Below are 24,119 nucleotides of genomic sequence, written 5' to 3' on the forward strand. Positions count from 1 at the left end.
TAGTGGTAGGATGGGAATAAAACACAGACCTGCTAGAGCATGGACTTGAGGATATGGGGAGGGGGAAGGGTAAGCTGTGACGATGTGAGAGAATGGCAGGGACATATACACACTACCAAATGTAAATTAGATAGCTAGTGGGAAGCTGCAGCATAGCACAGGGAGTTCATCTCTGTGCTTTGTGACCACCTAGAGGGGTGGGATAGGGAGGGTGGGAGGGAGGGTGACACAAGAGGGAAGAGTTATGGGAACATATGTATATGTATAACTGATTCACTTTGTTGTAAAGGAGAAACTAACACACTATTGTAAAACAGTTATACTCAAATAAAGATGTTAAAAAAAAAAAAAAAAGGCTTCTTTGGGAATGAGCTCTTGTTCAAGTCTGTCTTCTCCCCTGGGCTATAAGTACTATGAAAGCAAGGCCTGCGTCTGACCTATTAACCACTGTATCCCCAGGCTTACTAAACACTGTATCCCCTTGCCATTGTGTTAAATATACATTTAGTGGATAAATGAACAGGTGACTGAGTGAATGGATGAAAGAAAGAAAAGAATGAATGAAAGCTCATACCACGCCTGGGCTTCTCTGGTGGCGCAGTGGTTAAGAATCCACCTGCCAATGCAGGGGACATGGGTTCAAGCCCTGGTCTGGGAAGATCCCACATGCTCCGGAGCAACTAAGCCTGTGTGCTACAACTACTGAGTCTGTGCTCTAGAGCCCTCGAGGCACAACTGCTGAAGCCCGTGCGCCTAGAGCCCATGCTCCGCAACAAGAGAAGCCACCTCAACAAGAAGCCCTTGCACCACAACCAAGAGTAGGTAGCCCCCACTCGCCGCAACCAGAGAAAAGCCCGCGTGCAGCAACGAAGACCCAATGCAGCCAAAAATAAATAAATAAATAAATAAATTTTTTAAAGTAGTCTGAAGTGACAATCTTTAAAAAAAAAAAAAAAAACGTTCATGCCATGCCCAAAGAGGCCACCAACAAGACACTGTCCTTGGGTTTAAGCACAAAAGTGGGGAGGCAGGGAGACTTACAAGAGACTTCCTGGAGCCCTACTCATCTCAGTTTTGACTCTTGGTCTTGTCCCCAGTTTGGCATTCCCAGTGGGGACTTCTCTAGGGTTAGGACTGGGAAACTCAGGTCTTCAGCTACTTAGAAGATGTGATATGTCCTTATGACACAAGGACAAAAAAACTGTAGTTTGGTGTTAAGAAAGTATTTTGACAAATCTCAGAAGAAAAACCACATGGTAACTAGAAGCAAAAATAAGGCCATACCCATATTTGGCCAGAAGTCACAAGCTAAAAGATATTCTTAGCACAGACAGAAAGGGCATGCCTCACACGTCTGTCTCATCTATTAGACCTTGCCATAACCAGGCAGGGCATTTCCAAAGGTACACAATGCTGATATCATACTTTTAATTTAAGCTAAAAGATGAAATATCTGGTTTTAATTCCTATGATTCAAGGAAATCTTTTTTTAGTCACCAGAAGAAAACTTGAAATCTACTGATACCCCATTATGACAAAGGTTAACAGAGGAGACATAAAAGAGGGGATAGAAGAAGACTGGAGGAGTAAAAGGATCAAAAGAACCTTGATAATACATGTGAAGATGTGTTATAATTCTACATACTTTGTATTGCATCTTGTCCTTAGGGGTGCTTAATGAATAAACTTAATAAACTAATTAATAGAGAGAGAGTGATGAAAACAGAAAAGATAAAAAATAATAGAAAAAGAGACAATGTGGGTAGAGGAGATAAGTAAACTAACATAAAGAGTGAAAGAGGAAGATGTCAAGAGAATAGTCAGAAATAATGCAAAAACAGAGGAAAGAAAAATGGTGAAATGGGGTCATTAGAGAAATGTGTGTATATAGTATATGGTGTGTGAACGTGTGTGTCACAGAGGCAGGGAGAGACTGAACTTAAAACTAGGGCTTGGAGAAAAGGAAATGAAGGAAAAGTTGAAGGTTATAAGAAAGCAAAAGCAATTGTGGGAAGGATTTGGGGTATGTTAACTGTCCGAACTCTTTCAAAGACTTTCCCACATGTTGCATGACTCTCTTCGTCTTTAAATTTGGCTGCCAACAGGGGAAATCTAATTTGTATATTGTATCTAATTTATAGTATTTCCCCCTAATCCATCCGTTCATTTTCAGATGCTTTCTTGGAAACAAGAAATCATATTTTAATATGGCTAAACCCATGGAACATCATATTGCCTTGAACTTTAAGGCAGATTGAAATTCAACCCAAGATTTAAGAATGAAAGAGTAACTTTAGCAGAAATCTGGTATTTAGCCCAGAAGCGTACCAGCCTCGTAAATTTGGCATTATATGTTCTCTGAAAAGTGACCACAGTTTACGTATAAATGAGAGACAAGAGAGGTCTGTGTTGCCTTTATTTGGGAAAATGATTACATGTTGGAGATTTGGTGAATGATCTATGCTATGTGAAGCAAATTCAGGCCACAACTATTAAGTAATAATTATTAATACACTTTTAAAATAAATTTTATGAAGCATTAACAAAAGACTATTTATATATATATATATATATGCAAGTCCTTTGACCTCTCAGGACCTGTTATCCCATCTGTGATAAAGGAATTATTTTAGGTGAGGAAGTATTTTCCTGTTTCAGTCCAAGCAGCACCACCTGTATTGGTTTAAATTGGGGATTTTTGTGTTTGGAGAAAAGATTCTGAAGAAAAGACATTGTAAAACCATCAGATGACCCCTCTCCTAGCCACTGCCCTCCAGGAGAAGGGGACCCAGCACCCTTGCTTTGTCTTACAAATTCCCATCAGGAAGCCTCCTCCGTTTCACACTCCACTCTCAATCCCTTTCCTTAGGCCACTCCTTTGCTCTATCATGTCTCTCTGGGGCCTGAGGCTGATCCTGTCCCCCATTCTCCAGCACCTGTGACCATTTATTCATGCATTCAGAAAGGATTTACTGAGCACCTATTCTGTGCTAGGCTTTGTTCTAGGGACTTGGCATATATCAGTGAGCAAAACAAAGATCCCTGTGCAGCTTACATTGCAGCAGGTAGAGATCGACAATAAATAATAAACAGAAAATAAGCAATTTGTAGAGTATGCCAGATAGTGATAAGTGCTATGAGAAGAAAAAGTCAAGCAGGGTAGGGAGGACTAAGAAGAGTATAAGGAGTCATGCTGAGAAGGAGGATTCTTGGCCCCATTCCTGCAGTTCCAAGTAAGAAGTCTACCTAATCCAGCCTGGCCCTTTATCCACTACCCTGGAACTGACCTATGGTCAGAGGATGTGTGTGGTAGAGACAGTACTCAACAAATATCCATACTCGTTATTTCTCAGCCTCCCTTGCAGTTAGGTCAGGCCCATGTGACTCACGCTGGCCAACAAAACATGAGAGGAAGAGCAGTTGAAAGTCAGTTTGTCTCTTTCATCTTGTCCTTACTCTGATGTGCTCACCTTAAAGGCCATTAGTCTAGGCATCAGGGCTACAAGATGAAGAAGGCCACTCAACCTGCATCAGATGTGACATGAGGAAGAAATAAACTTCAACTCTTTATGTCACTACGATTTCAGGGTTGTTTGTAACTGAATCATAGTGTAGGCTATCTGTACCAGTATCTGTGAAAGAAAATGAACTGGTAATTATAACATCATTTTCTTCTTTTTGATGGCAAAGTAAGCAAAAAGTCATGCATTTTTACCTCCTCATAGACTGACAGAGGTGTAAACGTACAATTCTGCCAGGAAAGAAATGAGTAAATTACATTTAGGTTGCCATTTTAGGACTCCATAAATATTCTATGACATATTTTAAGAAAGTATTTTGATTCATGAACACAATTTACTTTTCTTAGATTCATGTAACAGTAACATTTCATTGAAAAAATTACTTAGTAGAAAATGTGTAATTTGTTTCAATCTAATCAAAATATTTCTTGGGCCAGTTTCCTGGCTATTCCCTTGACTTAAATCTCACACTGGAGGAACAATTTTTTTCCTATAGACATTTTCTACAATACCACTCATTTAAGAAAGACTAAAATATTAACAGTATCAGAGGAAGTTTATAAGCAAATGCAAAGCACAGGCAGTATAAGCTCTAAGCTGTCCACTGAGAAAATTTAAAATTAAATTTGCCTGTGCTTTAACTCATGGGATCATGCTAAGACCCTTGTCCACATTTTCCTTTAGTGGACTCCAAAGAAAACATTTTGAAAGATAGTCTCAAACTCATAAATATTTGTTAATAAATAAAACCAATCTATATGGAAATACTGATATTCAAGGCCAGACCTACAAGTGTGTAAAGCAAGAAACCACTGAGGGGTTGCCAGAAAGACCCAAAGATTCTCCCACAGTCTGTCAGGGTGCCTAGAATCCTACCATTAATGGCTCTCTGCTTTGACTCGAAGGATTTTGTTTCTCTGCAACAGCTTTAACAGAAAAGAACAAGACACAGCTGGAGTAGAACAGGCAAGAGAGACCATGCTGAGGAGCAGGGGACTGGGTTGAATGATGTGAAGATGGTGATAGCAAAACCATGGTCTAAAATAAAGTGCAACAGCTGACCAACTGATTAATAAATCAGAATATTCTTCTAGAACACCTGCTATCTTTAAGACATTATACCAGGCACTCTGAAAGACACAGAAATATATGAGGCATGTCTTCGTGAAGTCTGCAGTCTAGTGTTTGGCCTTTGTTATGGAGCCAGAGAATGGATGGCTGGTTAAAGCTAGAAATAAGAGTGTGGCCTGTATTCATCCTCAGCATGTCTGCATAAGGCTCCAAGGAGACCTAGGTCAGGCAAATGAAGGGTATTGTGGGACTAGAGAGAATGAGATCTAGAGAAGAGGAAACAAGGATGAAAGGAACGGTGAACTGATAAAGCCATTCTCCCCTTCGAGAGTAAAAGAGTAAAACATTTTTACTCTTTAGCGTGAGAAGAGATTACAGGCTTTGATGCCTGGAGAATTTTATGTCTTTCCACCAAATAAAAAGAAACATAAATTGAATTTCATATAATTAGTTTGTTACACTGCTTTGTTACAAAAGCTTTTTGAGATTTTTGTTTGTCAGTTTTAAACACTTACCATCAAACTTTGCAAGTCTGCTAATATCTGCTCCAAGTTCTGAGGTAACTGATAGCGCATGGCGCACTTTAAGGTTCGTTTCCCTGTGAAATTAATTGACACGGCATGAACTTTAAAATGGAACAGCCCAACAGCATCTTACACAAAGCCATCAGGGACACTTCAGCAATCTCAGCACATGCAAAATCCAACATAAAAGATTCAAGAAACTCCCTTTGAATGTCATTCACACCTCCCACACTACCTCTGGAAAATGGACAGGGCTTTGCAGGCTCCTAAGAGCTGGCATTCCACCCACGGCACATCTGTGTAACAACAGAGTAATCTGTTTTGCTATTTGAAAAAACAGAGGATGTAATAAATATGCTTTCATTCAAACCTACTTAGACATCATGCATGAGTTACAAAACACATTAGGAAAGGGAACATAGTTGCCAAATAAAGGAGGCCAGTCACTCCAGAGTCTGCTATCTATGTAGGAGTTTTACTTGTAAGAGATGGTCATGGCTAATTTCACAGTAGCTGAAATTCTGATGGGAAAAGGAATACAGCTTTCTTTTTCTTGGAGAATCAAGCCCCAAATCCCATAAGTCTAGAATCATACAACTAGACAAGAACTAAGTAGATCACAGTGAGCTGGTCATCTTCTTCCAGGCAAGACCACATATACATTGGACAGGTGGCTCTCTGGTATTCGTGAAATGACCAGCAGTGAAGATTCTATGGCCATCACTAAAGTCTTGCATTTAAAGAGTTTGCAATGCCAGTTTCCTCACTGAGTTCAACCTAATTCTCTTCTACCGTAACTTAAGATCATCTGTCAGAGTTCTACATTTATGGGATGTTTAGTAGTGGGCTCATTCAGTTAACAAATATTGATTGAATATATACCATAGTCACTCATGAACCTCAATGCAGTCCCTAAAGGTTATTGTCCTCTTGCAGGAAACAAGTTATAGGTAAAAAAGCAAATATCGCCTTTTAGAAGTACATGCCAAACCATGAAATAAATGAATTTAGAGAACTGAGCAGGTACCTGAGACTGCATTTAATCTAAACTTCCCATGAGTGAGCTTCACAAGGATGTTAGGACAATATATACCCAACCCAAGGAATGCCCGTTGGTGAAAGAGCTTTCTGCATGAAACATTAAGTTGAATGTTTAGTTGAAATGTCTTTGTTTAAAAGTAATCTTATTGGGCTTCCCTGGTGGCGCAGTGATTGAGAGTCCACCTGCCGATGCAGGGGACACGGGTTCATGCCCCTGTCCGGGAGGATCCCGCGTGCCGTGAAGCGGCTGGGCCCGTGAGCCATGGCCGCTGAGCCTGCGCGTCCGGAGCCTGTGCTCCACAACAGGAGAGGCCACAACAGTGAGAGGCCCGCATACCACAAAAAAATAAAAATAAAAATAAAAATATAAATAAATAAAAGTAATCTTATTGATCTAAATCTATCAATTCGTAGGAGGCAGAGATGAGTAGGGATTGAAATAGTCAAGAATAACTTCATAATTGAGGCAGATATTGAGCTGGGCTTGCTGGAAAAGAGTGAGACAGTGGTGTTGAGGTTAAAGGACCGAAATGAGTTTGGTTACTTAAACGACTTTTCAAATAATTGAAACAGTTAGTCACACCAGGTGGACCAGACAGCCCTCGTTCCATGACCATAAATCCTGTCACTCATCAAAGTTCATCATCATGTTAAGTTACTTCCTCAGGATTCTCTCTGCCAGCTCACTTCCACCTTCAGATGTGGAAGCTAAAGGGGAAGAATAATCACACATAGACCTTACTGATAAAAAAAATTTCTTTTCCAAAATTCCTGATTACTACCTTCAGTGTCATGCCATACTCTTCCTTAATCTGCCTCAGTATCTTGATAAACTTCAAAATGATTTTCAGCATAAGAAACAATACAGAAAGATCCTTTGTACCCTTTACTCAATTTTCCCCTCTGGTACCATCTTGCAAAACTATATCACAATATCATGAGCAGGATACTGACATTGACAGTCAAGATCCAGAACATTTCAATCACCACAAGGATTCCTTCAATCTCCCTTTATGGACACACTCACTTCCCTGCCTCCTAAAACCCATCTTTAACTCCCAGCAATCCCTAATCTGTTGTCCACTACTCTAATTTTATAGTGATGTTATATAAATGAAATAATACAGTATGTGACCCTTTGGGATTGGCTTTTGTTCACTCAACATGATTCTGTGAAGATTCATCCCGGTTGTTGCATGTATCAATAGTTCATTCCTTTTTATTGCTCAGTAATATTGCATGATATGGATATACCACAGTTTGTTCAACCACTCACCTGTTGAAGGACATATAAGATATTTCTAGTGTTTGGATATTACAAATAAAGCTGCCCCCAAACATTTGTATATAAGTTTTTGTGTAAACATATGTCATTCCTCTGGGATAAATGCCTGGGAATGAAACTGCTGGGTGACATGGTAGTTACATGTTTAGTTTTTTAAGAAACTGACAAACTGTTTTCCAGAGTGATTGTAGCATTTTACATTCCCATTAGCAATGTGTGAGTGACCCTGTTTCCCAACATCCTTGCCAGCATTTAGAGTTCTCACTATTTTTTTCTTTTAGCTATTGTGATAGATGGGAAGTGATATGTCATTGTGGTTTTAATTTTAATATCCCTAATGGCTAATGTTGTTGAACATCTTTTCGTGTGCTTATTTGCCATCTGTATGTCATCTTTAGTGAAATGTCCCTTCATGTCATTTGCCAATTTTCTAACTGGATTGTCTAGTTTTTTTACTCTGAGGTTTTGAGGATTTTTAATATGTTCAAGATACAAGTCCTCTGTCAGGTAGATAGGGTGCAAATACTTTCTCCTAGTCTGTAGCTTATTTTTTCATCCTCTTAACAGGGTCTTTTGCATAGAAAAAAATTTTAATTTGATGAATTCCAGTTTGTCAAATTTTCCTTTTATGTATTATGCTTTTGGGATCAAATCTAAGAACTCTTTGACTAGCCCTAAATCTTGAAGATTTTCTACTATGTTTTTCTCTAAAGGTTTTATAGTTTTATATATTACATTTGAATTCAGTTTCCTTAATAGTTACAGGGCTATTCAAATTATCCATTTCATATTGGATGGGTTCTGATAGTTTGTTTTCCAATGAAGTGGTCCATTTATCTACTTTGTTAAATTAATGTGTATAGAGTGGTTTGTAGTATTTCCATATTCTTTTGATGACTTCAGGATCTGTCATAATATCCCCTGGTTCATTCATGATATTGTTAACTTGGGTCTTCTCTCTTTTTTTCTTTCCCTGTCTTCTTAAAAGTTTGTTTATTTTATTGATGTTTTCAAAGAACTAGCTCCTTATTTCATTGACTTTTCTCTATTGTTTTTCTATTTTCAAATTCATTGGTTTCTACTCTTTATCTCCTCACTTCTGCTTGATTTGAGTTTATTTTGCTAATTTCTAGGTTCACGAGACAGAAGATTAGATCATTGATTGGAGGCTTTTTCTCTTTTCAAGTGTATACATGTATTGCTATAAATTTCCCTCTTAGCACTATTTTAGCATCTGCCCAAAGGGTAAGATCACACAGGCTGAACTCTATTTGGATAGCTCAATACAGCATTTATTTCGAAGGCAGTGGTTAAAACCATGGGCTCTTTTGTCAGCTGCCAGGTTTGAGTCCTGGCTTCACTCTCTAGAAGTTTGGGACAAATTCTTTCATCTCTCTAAGCCTTCATTTTCTCACCTGTACAACAGGGCTTATATAGTACCTACATTAGGATTAAATGATGAAATTCATCTAAAGCACACATATAGTATCTTTAAAATGTAAGCATTCAATAAATATTTTGATGTCAGACAAAATGAATTCACTGAAACAGAATTACTATACAGTCTATAACTAAATTCCAAATTAGCATCAATGTCAAAACTGCATCCTACTCCATTCCTCTCTTATCTCTCTACATCTTCATTTGACCCAGTTCCAAAAGTTGCCTTCTAAAGTAACATCAGTCCTCTTTCTTTAAGGGATCTTGATTGTCACTCCTCTCATTTTCCTTAGAGAATCACTTGAAATTAAAAACAAACAAACAAACAAACAGAAAACCCTTCCAGGGAATCTCAGTGAAAAGTCCCTGTATAAAGCTATTTACGTATATATGTTTAGCTCACTGTTTTTGAAAGAAATAAATTCAAGAGAAAAAACAGAGGTTTCACAAGATCTGCAAAGTAATTAGCAAATGGATTTTGCAGTTTAGAGTCTTATTTCTTCCAAGAAAATAAAATGAAGAATTAGGGCCTTTTTAGATTTTTTTTTTGATTGAAGTAGAGTTGATTTACAATATTTCAGGTGTACAGAAAAATTCTTCAGTTATATATATATATACTTTTTCAGATTCTTTTCCATTATAGGTTATTACAAGATATTGAATATAGTTCCCTGTGTTATAAAGTAGGCCCTTGTTGTTGTTTATCTATTTTATATATAGTAGTGTGTATCTGTTCATCTCAAATCCCTAATTTATCCCTCCCCCCTTCCCTTTGGTAACCATAAATTTGTTTTTTATGTCTGTGAGTCTATGCTTTGAAATAAGTTCCTTTGTATCACTTTTTTTTAAGATTCCACGTATAAGCAATATCTTACGGTACTTGTCTTTCTCTGTCTGACTTACTTCACTTAGTATGATAATCTCTAGGTCCATCCATGTTGCTACAAATGGCATTATTTCGTTCTTTTTTATGGCTGAGTAATATTCCATTGTATACATATACCACATCTAAGAATAAGGTTTAAGGTTTAAGTTAGGTCCTGTTTCTAAAAGCTATTACTCTTTTTTTTTAACATCTTTATTGGAGTATAACTGCTTTACAATGGTGTGTTAAGTTTCTGCTTTATAACAAAGTGAATCAGTTATACATATACATATATCCCCATATCTCTTCCCTCTTGCGTCTCCCTCCCTCCCACCCTCCCTATCCCACCCCTCTAGGTGGTCACAAAGCACTGAACTGATCTCCCTGTGCTATGTGGCTGTCTAAAGCTATTACTCTTAAATAAATTGAAAACCAATCTAAATAATTATTTTGACCTTAATAACTTACCCATCAAGCTCAGCAGTTTCAATATAACAGAGGCCATGTGGCTCACTACTTGATAGGAGAAGCAGATCAGCCTATTTTGAAAAACCAGGATAAAGAATACTTGAAAAGGGAAGATTGATTGAAAGCCTTCTACATTATACCATCCCTCCACTACTAATGAGCCATCAGAGCCTCAGAAAAAAAGTGAGAGGTGAAGTTCTGTTCCATCTCTCTACCATATGCCCTGAATCAAACCCACCCTTTACTTCCTTGTCCCTGGTTTGCACGCCCTTGACCATCAGAACATAAGCAAGGGGAGAGATAGCATATAAATTAATAGCCATTTAATTTTTTTAATAGAAATGTTTAAATTTATATTTCTATATAAAATTTATATATCGCATAGAAATATATAAAATTCTATTTTCTTTCTTTGATAATTACTAATGGGAAATATAAAACTCTCCCCAATAAATAAGGCAACTGGAAATACTTATATGCACATACTTTAAATCCGTGGTTATCAGTTAAGAGCGGAGGCAGGAAAAGAAGATGGGGAAAGACAAAAGTAAAGTAGGGTGGAGGAAACTGAAAACAATAGATAAAATGAGAGGCAAGGAAATTTTTAAAAGAGAAAAGGATTAAAGGAAAAACAAGATTAAAACATAAACAAGAGAAAAGAAAAAGATGGTGGCATGTAAGAAAAGGGAAAGAGAAGAAAAGCAGGGGCTAAGCAAGAGGGCAGGATAGAATAGAAAACATGGTAAACAGAAAACATTCAGAGGCGGGAAGCTGGTCTTCCACAGAGATAAATTATTCTATTCGGCCATCCATTTGTGTTTTGGAAATGACCCGTCACAATTCAGTTTTAGAATTCTGGTAGCTTTCTACATTGGGAAATTGTTTATTTGAAATTTCAAAATTGATTTTTAAATGAGGGTGTTTATGAAATTCTGAAGGTTTTATATATCTAAAAAGAATTGACTAAAATTCTAGCAATTTATTTTGACATATTAGCCTAACAATTTTTTAGCTCTGTCTAAATGTACAACTGGCATTCCAAAACTGTAAACGTTTCTTACCTTTTTAAATATTTGAATTGTCCCATTCTCAAACTTTGGAGGTTAAATTTAGAATCAATCCACTTATTTCATTGTCTCAAGCTTTTAAATTTTCAACTCAAAAATAGGCGTGGTGTAGATGCATGTGGTTGGGGGGCGGGGGTATAGTTTTGTCTAAGTTGTAATAAAACAACTAAAAAACAACTCAGTGACAACTCCTAACCGAATAAATGGGTTTGCACTATCAAGGCTCCGCCTCACCTCTGGATGAAAAAGACAGAGACGCCTTTGAAGGCAGAAGTTATTTATTTTCTGACTTCTCGCAATGTGACCTGAGCAAATCCGCTCTGAAGAGAACATGTGAAGAGTGTACGCCACTCTTGAGCCAAAAATTACCCATCTTGAGTTTAAAGTGAAAAAATGTTATGAAAATTTACCTTGATTTTATTTCTCACATTTAAATTTCAATGAATAAAGGCACAAGGCACAATAGCAGTAGAGCTTCATGCTCTTTGGCCTATGGTTCTCCTCCCCAAGTTTAACAGGATCATTTCAAGAAAAACCCAGAATTCCCTAATTCTATCATCTGTGATTGAAATAGTTGTGAAGTTTAGAGAAAGATACCCATTTGTACCTAGAGTTGCTCTTCTTCAAAACTCTGCCTAGTAAGAACCGTTACTTTTTTCTTGTTACAGTTTAATTTTGAGCTCAGCTGCCTTAAGACATTTTTGATAAACAAAGGGAGGAATTGTTGGCCACAGTTGGCTCAGAACATGTGACTGAGTCACCACTGCCACCTTCTGACCAGATTCTTTCCTAAGCAGTGACTCAACTTCCTAGAGTCATAAACTGAGAACTGTAAACCTCACGGGTTCTGGGCTAACTCTTCCTGTTCTCTCTACCCCCTGGGAACCTGGGACTTCTACCTTCCTGTCTTCTACCTTCCCCACCTCCTCCCGTCACCTCCATTGTCACCTTTCTCTAAGTCCTCTGAACCTTCCTCCTGTTTTCCCACTCCCTGACCTCTGTCCTGCCTCCCCTCATTCTTTCTCTGTTCTCCCTGCCCCACTGCTGAGCCTTGGTCTTTCCTTTTGCTAACTTCTCCCTTCAAGTGTTTTAAATTCATTAGTTGAGGATGAAGTGTGAAGGTGCAGGACCATTGGGGCATCCAGTGGAATAAGTGACCAGCTCACTCATCATCATGCCGTCCTATTTCCACGTGCACTCAGTAGTCATTCTGGAAAGGAAGGGCAAGAGAGCTGTAGTAACAGCACTGTTAGTTGGGTTGCCCTTTGGTCAGAGGTCCTGGGAAGGGAGTAGAGTAACACATGGATGGTCTTAGGGCCCAACAAACCCCATGACTCTGTGAGCCTCAGGTCAGTCCTCCTCAAACTGACCCCTTTAGTGTCTCTCAGGGAGCCAATTCCTAGTCGACCCAGAAACTGGTGTTTGAGCTGTAGGTGTTTATAATACGAGTAGCCAAAATTTGGTGAGGAATTACTATGTGTCTGGCACTATGCCAATCGCCTTACATGCAATATTTTATTTAACTTAAAGAAATCCTAAATGTAGGTCTTGTTATCTCCACTTTACAAATAAGCAAAGTGAGACTCAGAGAGGTTCAGAAACTAGTTTGCGCCACATACTAAGTAGGGCACCAGGATGTGAATCTAGGCAATCTAAGGCATTTACTGCCAGGAGTACTAAATTCAATAAAAACTTCTTACCTTCAAGGATTTTAAAGTTTAGTAAAGGCAGAATATGAAAAGGGTTCTAAGTGTCTTATTAACAAAGTGCTGTGGGAGGAATGCAAATGAGAAAGGGAGTATGTCGGGTTGGTAGTTGAGGAAGGGCCTAATGGAATATTCTGGATGGAATGGAAGGCAGGTCTCCGCAGGCAGAGGCGTTAGCAGGAATGCAGCACAGGGAAGGGAAGGTGTGATTATTGGAACTCATGGGAGGACCAGGCAGCAGTTAATTCCAACCATACCCATCTTCCTTAGACCCCCCATTTGTACTTTCTGCTGTCAATTATTGGTGCCTTTTCCCCACGCCCTTCCAGGAAAGGCTCAGGTATATCTCCCAAGAATTAAGGAATGTTTTTCAACACAATGTTCCTTCTCTCACCTTCCACAGGTAACAAAAAGCCCAAGTAGGGGCTTCACGAAAACCTGAAACAAATATACCAACCAGAGGAACCTTGAAAACCTTGAACATCTTTGAGTTCTAGGTGCCAATGACACTGGACTCCTAGATTTACTAGGCACGATTAATGTTTGTTGAATTAGAGAAGGAATGAAGCAAAACCTCAAGTGATTATAACACCTGAAAGCTGTAGAATTCTTTAAGGGTTTACAAAACACTATCAGATAATTGCATCACTTTATTCTTTCAACAACCACATTAGGGAGATAATATTGTTCCCACTGTGTGTATAAGAAACCTGGGAAGGTAATTTCTGGCCTCACAAGCACTAGATGAGCTAAATTAACCCATGTAATGCCCATAGCCTTTACAAAGTCATGGTGAAAATTTCATCACATCTAAAAGAGGATCCCAAGACTCCAAGCAATGTAAGGCCGTACTCATGGCCACATGGTGGTTAAAGGGCAAAGCTAGAACTCGGAACTCTGATCCCAAAATGTATGCTCTTTCCACTGGTTGGCTACAAAATCACTGGAAAACAACTATGAAAAACAGACAGCATTTCACTTCGTTGGTGTTCAAAAACCAAAACTACAATGGTAAAAGAATATTGGGATTTGATTCACGACGTGATGGAAAGATAAATTTGTAGAATTAACTGGAACACCATATTTGGATCTCCCATTGTTTTTAAGCCATTCTCACATGTGGAATTCTTCTTTATTTTCTTTATCATCTACAAAATTATCTTTCCTTTTATTGTTTTACAGTGCAAAAATAATACAAAATGGCTCATGCAGTATGAGTATACTTATGGAAAATTATGTTGATGTGGACAAAAGTCAGAATGAAGTCATAAAAATGAAAATGGGTACGATTATAGTTAATGTTTTCATTTAAAATTTAAATTTCAGATCCAACAAATGCATGTTGAATGTCTCACATACTTTTAAAAAAGGAACATTTATTTCAGCAATTAGAGTAAAACAAATAACTCTGATTTGAAGCTATAAAACTTAAAATAACTTAAAAAGGCAATTCAACCACAAAATGGCCTCCCCGGAAGGATGTCCAAAAACAGTGCTGAAAAAGACTGGAGAAAATGCCCTGATGATGGGTCAAGAGAAAGCCAAAGCCTGCCCATGGTCAGCACTGGAGTTTAGGTTAAATTAGCCCTTTCATTTCTTAAGGTGAAATTTTCAGTTCTGTAACAGAAGAATGTCTTTGTTTTAAAGCAAAAAATTACTATTGTAAACACCTAAAACTGAAGGCCTTTTTGTGGAGGGGATGGAGGGTGGACTGTTTTTCAAATAAGCTAAACAATTAAGTTCTTGTGATGTTCAAATATACTCATGTTCAGTAAGAGGTTTATTTCTACCACCAGATGAGAAAAGCCAAACAAGACAAGAGCACTGCTGTCAAGTAAAGGAGGAAGGTAGGCCTGGCTCCCAGGGTCCAGGCTCCGGCAGTATCAAGAACTCTGCAGTGTGTTTTTCTCACACAGTTTACTTAATTCGTCTAATGCAAGTCAATCTCATTGTGATAACTGAATTATGCTCTACGTTTTTTTTTTCTTGGTCCCGAAGTAAAAATAGGAGCTCTGGAAATTCAGCTCAAACGTGTTTTAGAGTTTTTTTAAAAAAGGTAAGGGGCAGTTTTCCTTATGGGAAAACAAAGATGAGTAACTTCTGAACATGCCAGCTAACTGGTCATCTCAGGCAACCTCCTTTCCTTCTTTAAAATGTACTGATGTGGTGACATAAATCAAGTTAGAAGTTCTAAGTTTGGACAGCTAGAGGTTATGCATCAGAATTGGGTGCAACATTCTTGGGCCACTTCACCTCCATCATCCAAGCCTAGAGGCCCTGACTCTGGAAGCCCAGTCACAAGGTAATCAGGACCAACTTTTCCAATGGAGGCAGGAGCAGCGTATGGTAAAGGGAGGGGTTAAAACTCCTGGCTCTCCTATTGACAAGCTATCTGATGGCACTATGCCTCCATTTTCTCATCTGTAAAATGGGAACAATAATAGTACATAACCTGCCGTCATTGGGATAATGTGAGGATTAAATGAGTTAAGTCATATAAAGAGCTTGCAATATTGTCTATCATGTGGCACACAGTCAATAAAGGCAAGCTGTTATTATCATGATCTTCATAATCTGGTTTCCCAAGATGTACCTCTGTGCAGTAACTCTGAAGTGAGTCTCTTTTAGAGACCTGTGATTGTTGCTCCCCAAATGTAAGCTCTCTGACAGCCCCTGCCAACTGATGCCAGGGAAAAGGAAGTTATATCAGCACTTCGAAGTGATTACAGCAGTTCACCCACAGAAACATTTATTTGTCCTCGAAAACAGTTTCATAGGTGCCACGTAGCCGCACATGGATAAACTTTGAACAAAGTGACCTAATCAAGAGGCACTGTGGTGTTTTGGCGTTTGAAGGAATCCCTTCCTCACTTATCCAAAGATTAAACAAACAAAGCTATAATTGTATGAGTCAGACAGAGATCAATGGGTCACTGATCAAGCTATTGGAGACCAGGCTTTAGGTCTGTGGGCCCAGTGGGCTTGCCAACATTTCACCCCTGTTAGACTCATCTAATCATAGTTGAAGCTCTCTGGAAGCTCAAAACTACCTGGACCCTCCCGCTACCCCCCACCATGGGGATTTACTCCTGTAAAATTGGTACTTTGAACGAGCAGGGCAGAATGTACTCTCCGTACACAGACAGAGCCCAAAAAGAAAGAGAAGGAAGGAGGTGCCAGGTCATGCACACCACTCCCTGCCCCAACACTCAACAATCAGAGAAGTCACTCCTGGGAGAGGGGAGCAAGCAAGGGGGTGCAAGACGCTCAGTGTTATTTTGGGGCTGCCCCTCCAAGTGAAAACAGGAAGGACGAACCTAGGAAAGATTAGGGAGTAAGCATTTCTACCCCATCATGTAGTCACAATAAAAAGGCTACATCTGCACTGTCCAGTAACATAGCCACAAGTTATACGTGGCTATTTAAATCTGAATTAATTAAAATTAAATAGAATTTAACATTCAGTTGTTCTAGCCACATTTCCAGTGCTCAGTATCCACAAGGTGCTACTGGCTGTTCTATATTTGGACACACAAATATAGAACATTTTCTTCACTGCAGAAGTTTCTATTGGACAGTGCTGGGACACGTGAATCACTGACTTCATGGAAACTCATCCAAATGTGGGACTCATCTTAAATCAATGATAATGATGCATGCATGGAACTGGTTTCCTTCCATGTGATGCTTGCACTTACACTTGACTTCCATGCTTCACTCCACAGAAAGGTTTGCAATAACAAGTGAGCACATGTTATTTTCTATAACACAGAAAATACAACTAAATTAAAAACAAAGACCAAGGGAAGTGCAAATTAGAATATTAAGGCTAGAGTGCAAGTTGGAGCACAGATATGCTGCCCATGAGGTCCTTGGAGTTAAGAGATTTGAGACACAAATTTGACTCCTGACTTTATGGGATTCACCTCAAAGAATGTGATAAATGAATATAGTATAGTATCAGTGAATAAGTGAGTTCAGTCCAATATTTACCTCTGTTAGAGTATATCCATAGGGCTCTTAAAACACATTATTTTTACTGAATACCTTAAGCAGAAATTACCTAGCATTTCCCCTGAAATATTCAATTCCAAATAAAATAATAGTTAAGTGTTTGGGATACTTTAATTTTTCCTAATTCCACTATATCTAGCACCATGCCTGGCATAAAGTAATTTCCAAAAAAAAAATTTTTGAATGCACACATCCTAGAATTCTATATATGCCCATTAAAAAAATAAAGTTAAGATTATCCACTAAGAAGCACCAAAACTTTTTCATTGTAATTATCTTAATTGAAAGTAGAACCAAAATGAGTTATATGGAGCCCTTTCTTCTTAAGCAAAGAACCCTCAATATATGTGATCTTTTCTTAATTAGGGCATATTAGTACCTCATGGATCCAGAACACCCTGAATTTTGGAAATTTATATCCACTTTTCTTTTTTTTTTTTTTCTGTCTTCTTTCTTAGAAAAGATTGACATTAATTCATTAAGCCAACATTTACTGGCTGCCCCCTATGATCCCACATGGCACTAGATGTTATGGGATCAGGCAAATCAATGTGCTCTTTGCTTGTAAGAATCTTGTAGTCTAGTCTCAGCTCAGACAGAGAATCACAGCAACTACGGGCTGGAAGGGATCTCTGAGATCATATAGCGCTCTTTCACCTTGATTTGACATGTGAAGAAACAAACAAAAGGCAGAGAAGATAAAGTGCTGTCACTGAAGGAATGGAGCAGACTCAGTTCTCATCCAATTCCCCACCCAATATCCTTACACTGTATTTTACACTAAGCCTCAATCTTTCCCACAGGGTATGTTCTTCTAACAGATGCTACCCTCAGTGTACCGCTCCTAGTATTTAATGATCTGGAAAATAAGCTGGACATGTTACTTTAAATTGTGTCCAAAAAAAGTAAATAGGTTTTGAAAACCTGGTAGACTGCCCTAGGTCTAAGGAACCCAGGTTACATCGGTGGGCTCTGAGACCTCCGTTTTGGCTGCACCAACACCTTTTTGCTTATTTTTGGCTCTCAGCTATTTTCCAGAGACTTAAGGTTGTCAGAGAAATAAGCACTTCTCTATTTAAAGTGTGCACTCTTTTTGAATGGCCTATCCACTGACTAGTCACCTTAGCATGGGTTGTTCCAGAGAATCAGTATACACAAATGATACATTAATGAAAGAAGACGGTTTCTGAAAGTGAATGTTTAAGAGTCTTAACTGAGTTGTTCTTATAAATAGATCTTGGGGCCATTTGTTTTATGCTGTGGGAAAATGTCTCAAATTTAATGAAGAACACAGCTTGATAAATAAAATGGTATTAACACAAAAATTTTCATGAGTAATCTAATACATATTTGACATAAAGACTACAATAGTTATAATTTTTAATCTCTGATCTGGATAGCTTTTATAGCCTTGCATTTAATACAAACTATAGTTAGTCACATATATTTTAGTTTTAACTGACCCTTTGAATTTTATTAAGGAAACTGTAACACAGGCAGCTTGAGAATGTAAATTATAGTGCATTTGATATACAAAGTAAAACCTCATAAATAGCATTTATTAAGAACATTCAATCAACATTTTCTGACCGTAATTATTCAGGAAAGAACATCCATTTTCTCTTTCTATAGCTAATCTTTTCTTCTACGATACTGCATGTTAACAGTATTAATTCCATTATTGGGGGGGGATGATATTCAAACTATGTGAGAACAAACCATTTTTAAAGTACTCTGGAGCATTTTTAAAGTTCTTATTTACATCGAACAATTGACAGTCTGATTTTAAATATTTTTTATCTATTAATTTCCCAAATGAAATAACAAGGTGATAATCACTCAGCCTTATCTGAGTTATCAGGTTATTGAAAGTAATTAATCAATATGTCTCTCAAATATTTATAATTGAGACTTTTTAATAATACATCCTGGTATTCCCTCCTTAACTATGCTAAATTAGTGCAGATTTACTAAATTTGCAAATGTAAATATTTTAGTACATATGCTATTTTAACCTGAGATAAATTTTTTAAACAATACTAAATACTCACAGCAACAAATTGGTTATTTTCTAATTTAATGATGTCTCCCACTTTGACATTCATCCATTTTTCATTCTGCAGTCTAAGAACAAAAACAAAATTAATTTTTTTCAGGAACAGAGAAGAATCAAGAGAATGTATTCGCAATGGAGCATCATATGACAGAAGAAGCAGATAAGACTTTTTTTCTAGAATACTAAACTCAAAGAACCTTGCATAACAAAGTCTTTTACCTGAGTGATATGGGAACTAAAGGCCCAGAGAAGTCAAGTGATTTGCCCAAAGACACCCAGTGAGTTCGTTATCCCTGGAGCTAGACTCAAAATGCCTAACTCTTGGCTGTGTGCTCTTTTTACCACCCCATGGTACCAGCTTTATACAGCAGCTATTAACTCTTACTTGCATATCCTTGGGCAGAATATTAAAAAAAAAAAAAAACCTCAGAGGGAAGGAAAGAAAGAAATTCAGTCATTAACATTCTTTTCAACCTCTATATTAATAAATACAGAAACATCACTGCTATTGTCTCAGAAGTCTGTTTAACTGGAGGCAAGAAGGGAAGGAGGCAGAAGCAAGGGGGCAATAGCTAAAATGCAAGTAAGAGGAAAAGAATAAAAATTCTGGAAAGGACAAGAACAGCAATGGGTGACAAAAGAAGCCTTAGAAAACTGAACAAGAAAGACCACCTACAAATCATCCACAGCACTCTGGCCAAAGGGCAGGCTTGGTGGCATTCTAATGGCTAGGACAACAGCTCAGAATTGAGAACACAGTCAAGATGTTGCACCGTTTTCTTCGAGGCTCATGTATATAATGGAGTCGCAGGTCTACCCTTCACCAAGTTCAAAGGGGTTTATGACAAAAAGCTATTGTGTCTAGCTGGTCAGGCACCTCAGGACAGTTAGGCAGACAGGTCATCTGGAAACTGACCACCTGTGGCAGTATCCGTGATGCTCATCATCCCTTCTGAAGCTCTCTGAAATGTAAACCAGCTTTGTTTTCCAAGTTGGAGACCTTCATCACACTTCTTTCTCAGTGATTCCCTTCTAGGAGAGAAGGCTGGGACGAGTAGGCCAGGTTCCCCAACAAGTTAAGGTGGGCAGGTTAATTTGTGCAGTTTTTAAAAAACAACCTAATTTACTTCTTTTATAAGCTGGAAAACAGTTTTAAATATTTATACAACTGTGGAATATGCCTCACACTATCAACCCCGCTGGGTCATTTGGCTTAAACACTCAAAGAAATTTCTCTTTAATATGGATCCAAGTACATGTTGTTCTGGAAAGTTTTCAATTGCAGCATTTTCATCTCTAGCCAGAATTCAATCATTTTTCCAATGCCATACTTTTCTGCACTTTATCTAGTTCAATGACAATGAAAGACCCTAGGAAGTCTTTAAATCTCATTTTATTTATTTTTACAGGTATGGATAGATTATGTGCTGGTCTATTTCTCCTGGGGTATCTCCTTTGGAGCATTAGTGACATTTCTCAGGGGACAGTATCTTAGATAAAATGAAAGTGCATCTGCTTCAAGAAGAAGCTGAGGGCTTCCCTGGTGGCGCAGTGAGAGGCCTGCGTACCACAAAAAAAAAAAAAAAAAAAAAAAAAAAAAGCTGAGATGATACTAAGTCTCATTTGCAAACTTCTATTCCTCCTACCTGTATACTATAAGCTCTGCAAAGGACCACGTGCTACCTCTTCCACCAAAATGGAAAAATCAACCCAAGTTAAAAGGAAACTCTACAGGATCTCTTATACATTTTAAAATGCACACTTGAGAGTTAAGTTTGCACAGGTAAGTAACAATAGCCACTATTTGGGGTAATAAATTCTAACTTGTCTAGTGTCATAATATTTCCCACCATAAAACCAAAGCAATTGGAAATATGTTTTTAAAAGTCTGGTGATATCCATGGGAATTACTTGAATTAACTGCTACACTTGGAAAAATACTGGAATAAAATCTCTTTAAGAAAAAAATTTGCAAAATCCCAGGGCATGCAAACAATCCTTGATAAGGAAGAATCTGATATGGTCAATATGGATTCCTATTGGGACAATACAGAGAAGTGATAAAGCAGAGAAAAATCCCTTCCCTCATGCCAGATTTTCATGCCCATTCTTCTCCTACCCACACACACCCCTATCTATATTTTACCCTCTACTTTCTAACCTATTAAATATTTCCAAAAATAGAAAAACACACAGACTATATCATCTGACCAGCCCCCATTAATATCTAACCATTAGTCTGCTAATGTCATCCAACAGGCCAAGAAAGCAGAAAATATCTGTAATACCATGTATGAGCCCAGTCTCCCTTACTTTATCTCACTCTACTCCTTTTTCTCTCTTTCTCTCTTGCCACATGTCTGCCAGACATGTGGTATATGACCAAAGGTATATGACCAGAACATATACCTCAGAGCTCCTCTTCCCAAAAGGCCCCTTTGTAATTCCAGATATCTTCCAACACCTACTCTTATCCTCAGTCACCTAACCCTTTCCACCTATTCCAATGGAAAATCCTTCCCTAAAAATGAGCACTCCAAACACTTTACTTCCAAAATCTATGGCTAACAGTATTTGAAATCTTAAAAATATACATAGCTTCTGGTATGTACATGTACAAATTCCACAGGACACAATATCACCTCTGTGGGCTATGAGCTATAGAGAAGTTCACAAGGCAACAAAGTTGTTTGTAACAAAATTTTTCAGAACTTGAAGCAAAATATTGTTGCAAAGGTACACAAACATGGGAGAAATTTCCTCAAAGGAAATATTATCCAAAACTAATGACCAATATGACAAAAAACAGCAAGTTGTATTCCCTGGATGTTGACCCTAACCCTAGCACTATCCAACTATTTCATCAATAACCTACACAACCAACCCACAGACACGTTTGTCAGACTTGTACACAGCATCCTGCCAAGAAGAGAGCATAACTCTTACAAAGAAGATTGTGACAGAAAGTTATGACTTGAAGAGGCTACCAGAAACTGAACAAAGAGGAAGAGGAAGAAGTACAAAACAGATTATTTTGGAGAGGAGAAAGTAACACTCTACAGATGTGATTAGGGTTTTGAAGAAAAAGGGCCTGGGGACATCAGTAAACCATATGTGTGATGTCCTGGTTAAGCCTCTTATTTGAATATGTATCTGCAGAACAATCAATATGTATAACACAATCAGAGGAGTTTTTTTTAATGTTATTTCCTATTCTTTCTTACCAGGTAATTATAACTGCACTTAACTAGGACCTCAGAGATACACTTCAGTTAGCACTAAGGATCATAGCTACAAAAGTACCCAAACTTACTAACAAGTATAAACTGATAAAGATCTGCAAAGGAATTTAAATCGAATATATTTTAAATCCCACCATTTTTCTTTTCCTACACACTACCACCACCACTGACTTCATAACATCAAAGACATATCAGAAGACTGGAGGGACAGATAGGAAAATTTCCTTTAAGGCTCATCTTCAAAATATTTCTAGACTTCTAAGATTTTAGCTTGTACGGTAATTTCATTTTGCCATCATCCTGAAACAACGAAAACATACACTCCCTGGCCCTCCATGTGTGGTGCAGCTGTTCCCAAGACTCATGTTTGAAGCAAGCTTGCGTCATAGCTCTGTGCAGGGAACACGGTGGCCTTGTGGGATGTGAAAATGACACTTGGCTCCATAGACTCGGCACCTTCAAACTTTGCTTTTACCATTGTCAAGAAAAGCCCTCCCACTCTAGTAGAGGACTTGTAGTATATAAATACTCTGAAAGCAAGTTAATTCATGTAATTGCACTGAATCAAGAAACTCCAAGATTTTTAAATATGCTTCAATTATCAATATCACCACATAATTGCTTCAGGTTTTGAAATGGACATAATCTAGCTAATGCTTCTTTGAACCAAATTTTTCAAAAATAGTTGGGGTAATAAGTTAGCTTTTACCTTATAAGCTCACAAGCCAATCACTACATAATAAGCCAAAATTCAAGAAAAGGACTCATAAAATTTAAATTCCAAAGGTACCATAAAACATATGGGGTTAATCATCCCAGAATAGTGACTAGAATTATTTTGAGGAAAGAATTTTTAAAAACACACCCACTAACTACATATCTACTCTCAGAACATCAGAGAATCTGAGTTCTGAGAAAAGGTAGTGAGAGATAGCAACTGTATCTAATAATTGTTGATAAATTTGTCTGAACCTGCTTCTTCCTGATAAGGCATAGCATACTAGGAGCTGCTACAATTTGCTGAGGACCTCCTTGAGAAAATGAGAGTGGGATAGCACCTACCATTCTCCATGGCACTGAACCACTAGCTCCAGAGGTTAGAAATCAAGTATTTACCGTGAGCAAGTTACCAAGCCCATTAAGCTGAAGCTTAAAGGGCAGAAGAAAGAGATCTTCATGGGTCTCCTCAAGGCTTCTGTCATCCTTTCCACAATCTAATTCTCCTGATTGCCCATTAGCATCACAGATTCCTGAAAAGAAGACTTCCTCAAAAGCTACAGAAGTTATGTTGGCATACTAGAGAAAGAAGATAATAAAGAAGGTCAGTATAAGTGACCTCACCTAATTCACCAAACAATCCACATACACTGAGCTTGCTTTCTTCCTTAATCTCAAGCCCATGTCAGATCTATAACATACAAAAGTATCCAACTGCTCATACAGACTTTGTTTTATTCACCACTGTATCTTCAGGACCTAGAATAATGCCTAGTTTAGAGCAGGCATTCAGTATTTGTTGAATGAATGATAAGTAAATTAATGAATATAGAATCACTATTTCTAAAAAAAGTGGTTGAATGATAGCATTTCCCTGAATGTCTAATAAGAATTATAGCAATGAACAATTTATTTAGTGCTTACTGTATTCCAGGGAGTGTGCTGATCCCTTAATGTATACGGTTGCCAAATAAAAATAAATGACACCCAATTAAATATGAATTATAGGTAAACAACCAATACTTTTTTAGTTTAAGTGTGTTCCATGCAATATTTGGGATATAGTTATACTAAAATATGGTTATTATCTGCATTTCAAATT

At 37.9% G+C, this 24,119-nt stretch overlaps 1 protein-coding gene across 1 annotated transcript in view; it reads right to left on the reverse strand.

Annotated features, from left to right (window-relative positions):
* The window catches only part of ATP8B4 (ATPase phospholipid transporting 8B4 (putative)), a 142,479-nt gene extending 122,319 nt beyond the window's left edge, over window positions 1–20,160 (reverse strand). The window contains exons 1-3 of the mRNA XM_059057924.2: window positions 19,054–20,160; window positions 10,216–10,286; window positions 5,108–5,190 (exon numbers count right to left, since the gene is read on the reverse strand). Coding sequence (XP_058913907.2) covers window positions 5,108–5,190; window positions 10,216–10,286; window positions 19,054–19,107 — 208 coding nt within the window. The 5' untranslated portion in view covers window positions 19,108–20,160. The remainder of the gene's footprint in view (window positions 1–5,107; window positions 5,191–10,215; window positions 10,287–19,053) is intronic.
* Window positions 20,161–24,119: the final 3,959 nt, after the last annotated feature.

This window comes from Kogia breviceps, chromosome 3 (assembly GCF_026419965.1).
Source record: "Kogia breviceps isolate mKogBre1 chromosome 3, mKogBre1 haplotype 1, whole genome shotgun sequence".
Taxonomy (NCBI): Eukaryota; Metazoa; Chordata; class Mammalia; order Artiodactyla; family Physeteridae; genus Kogia; species Kogia breviceps.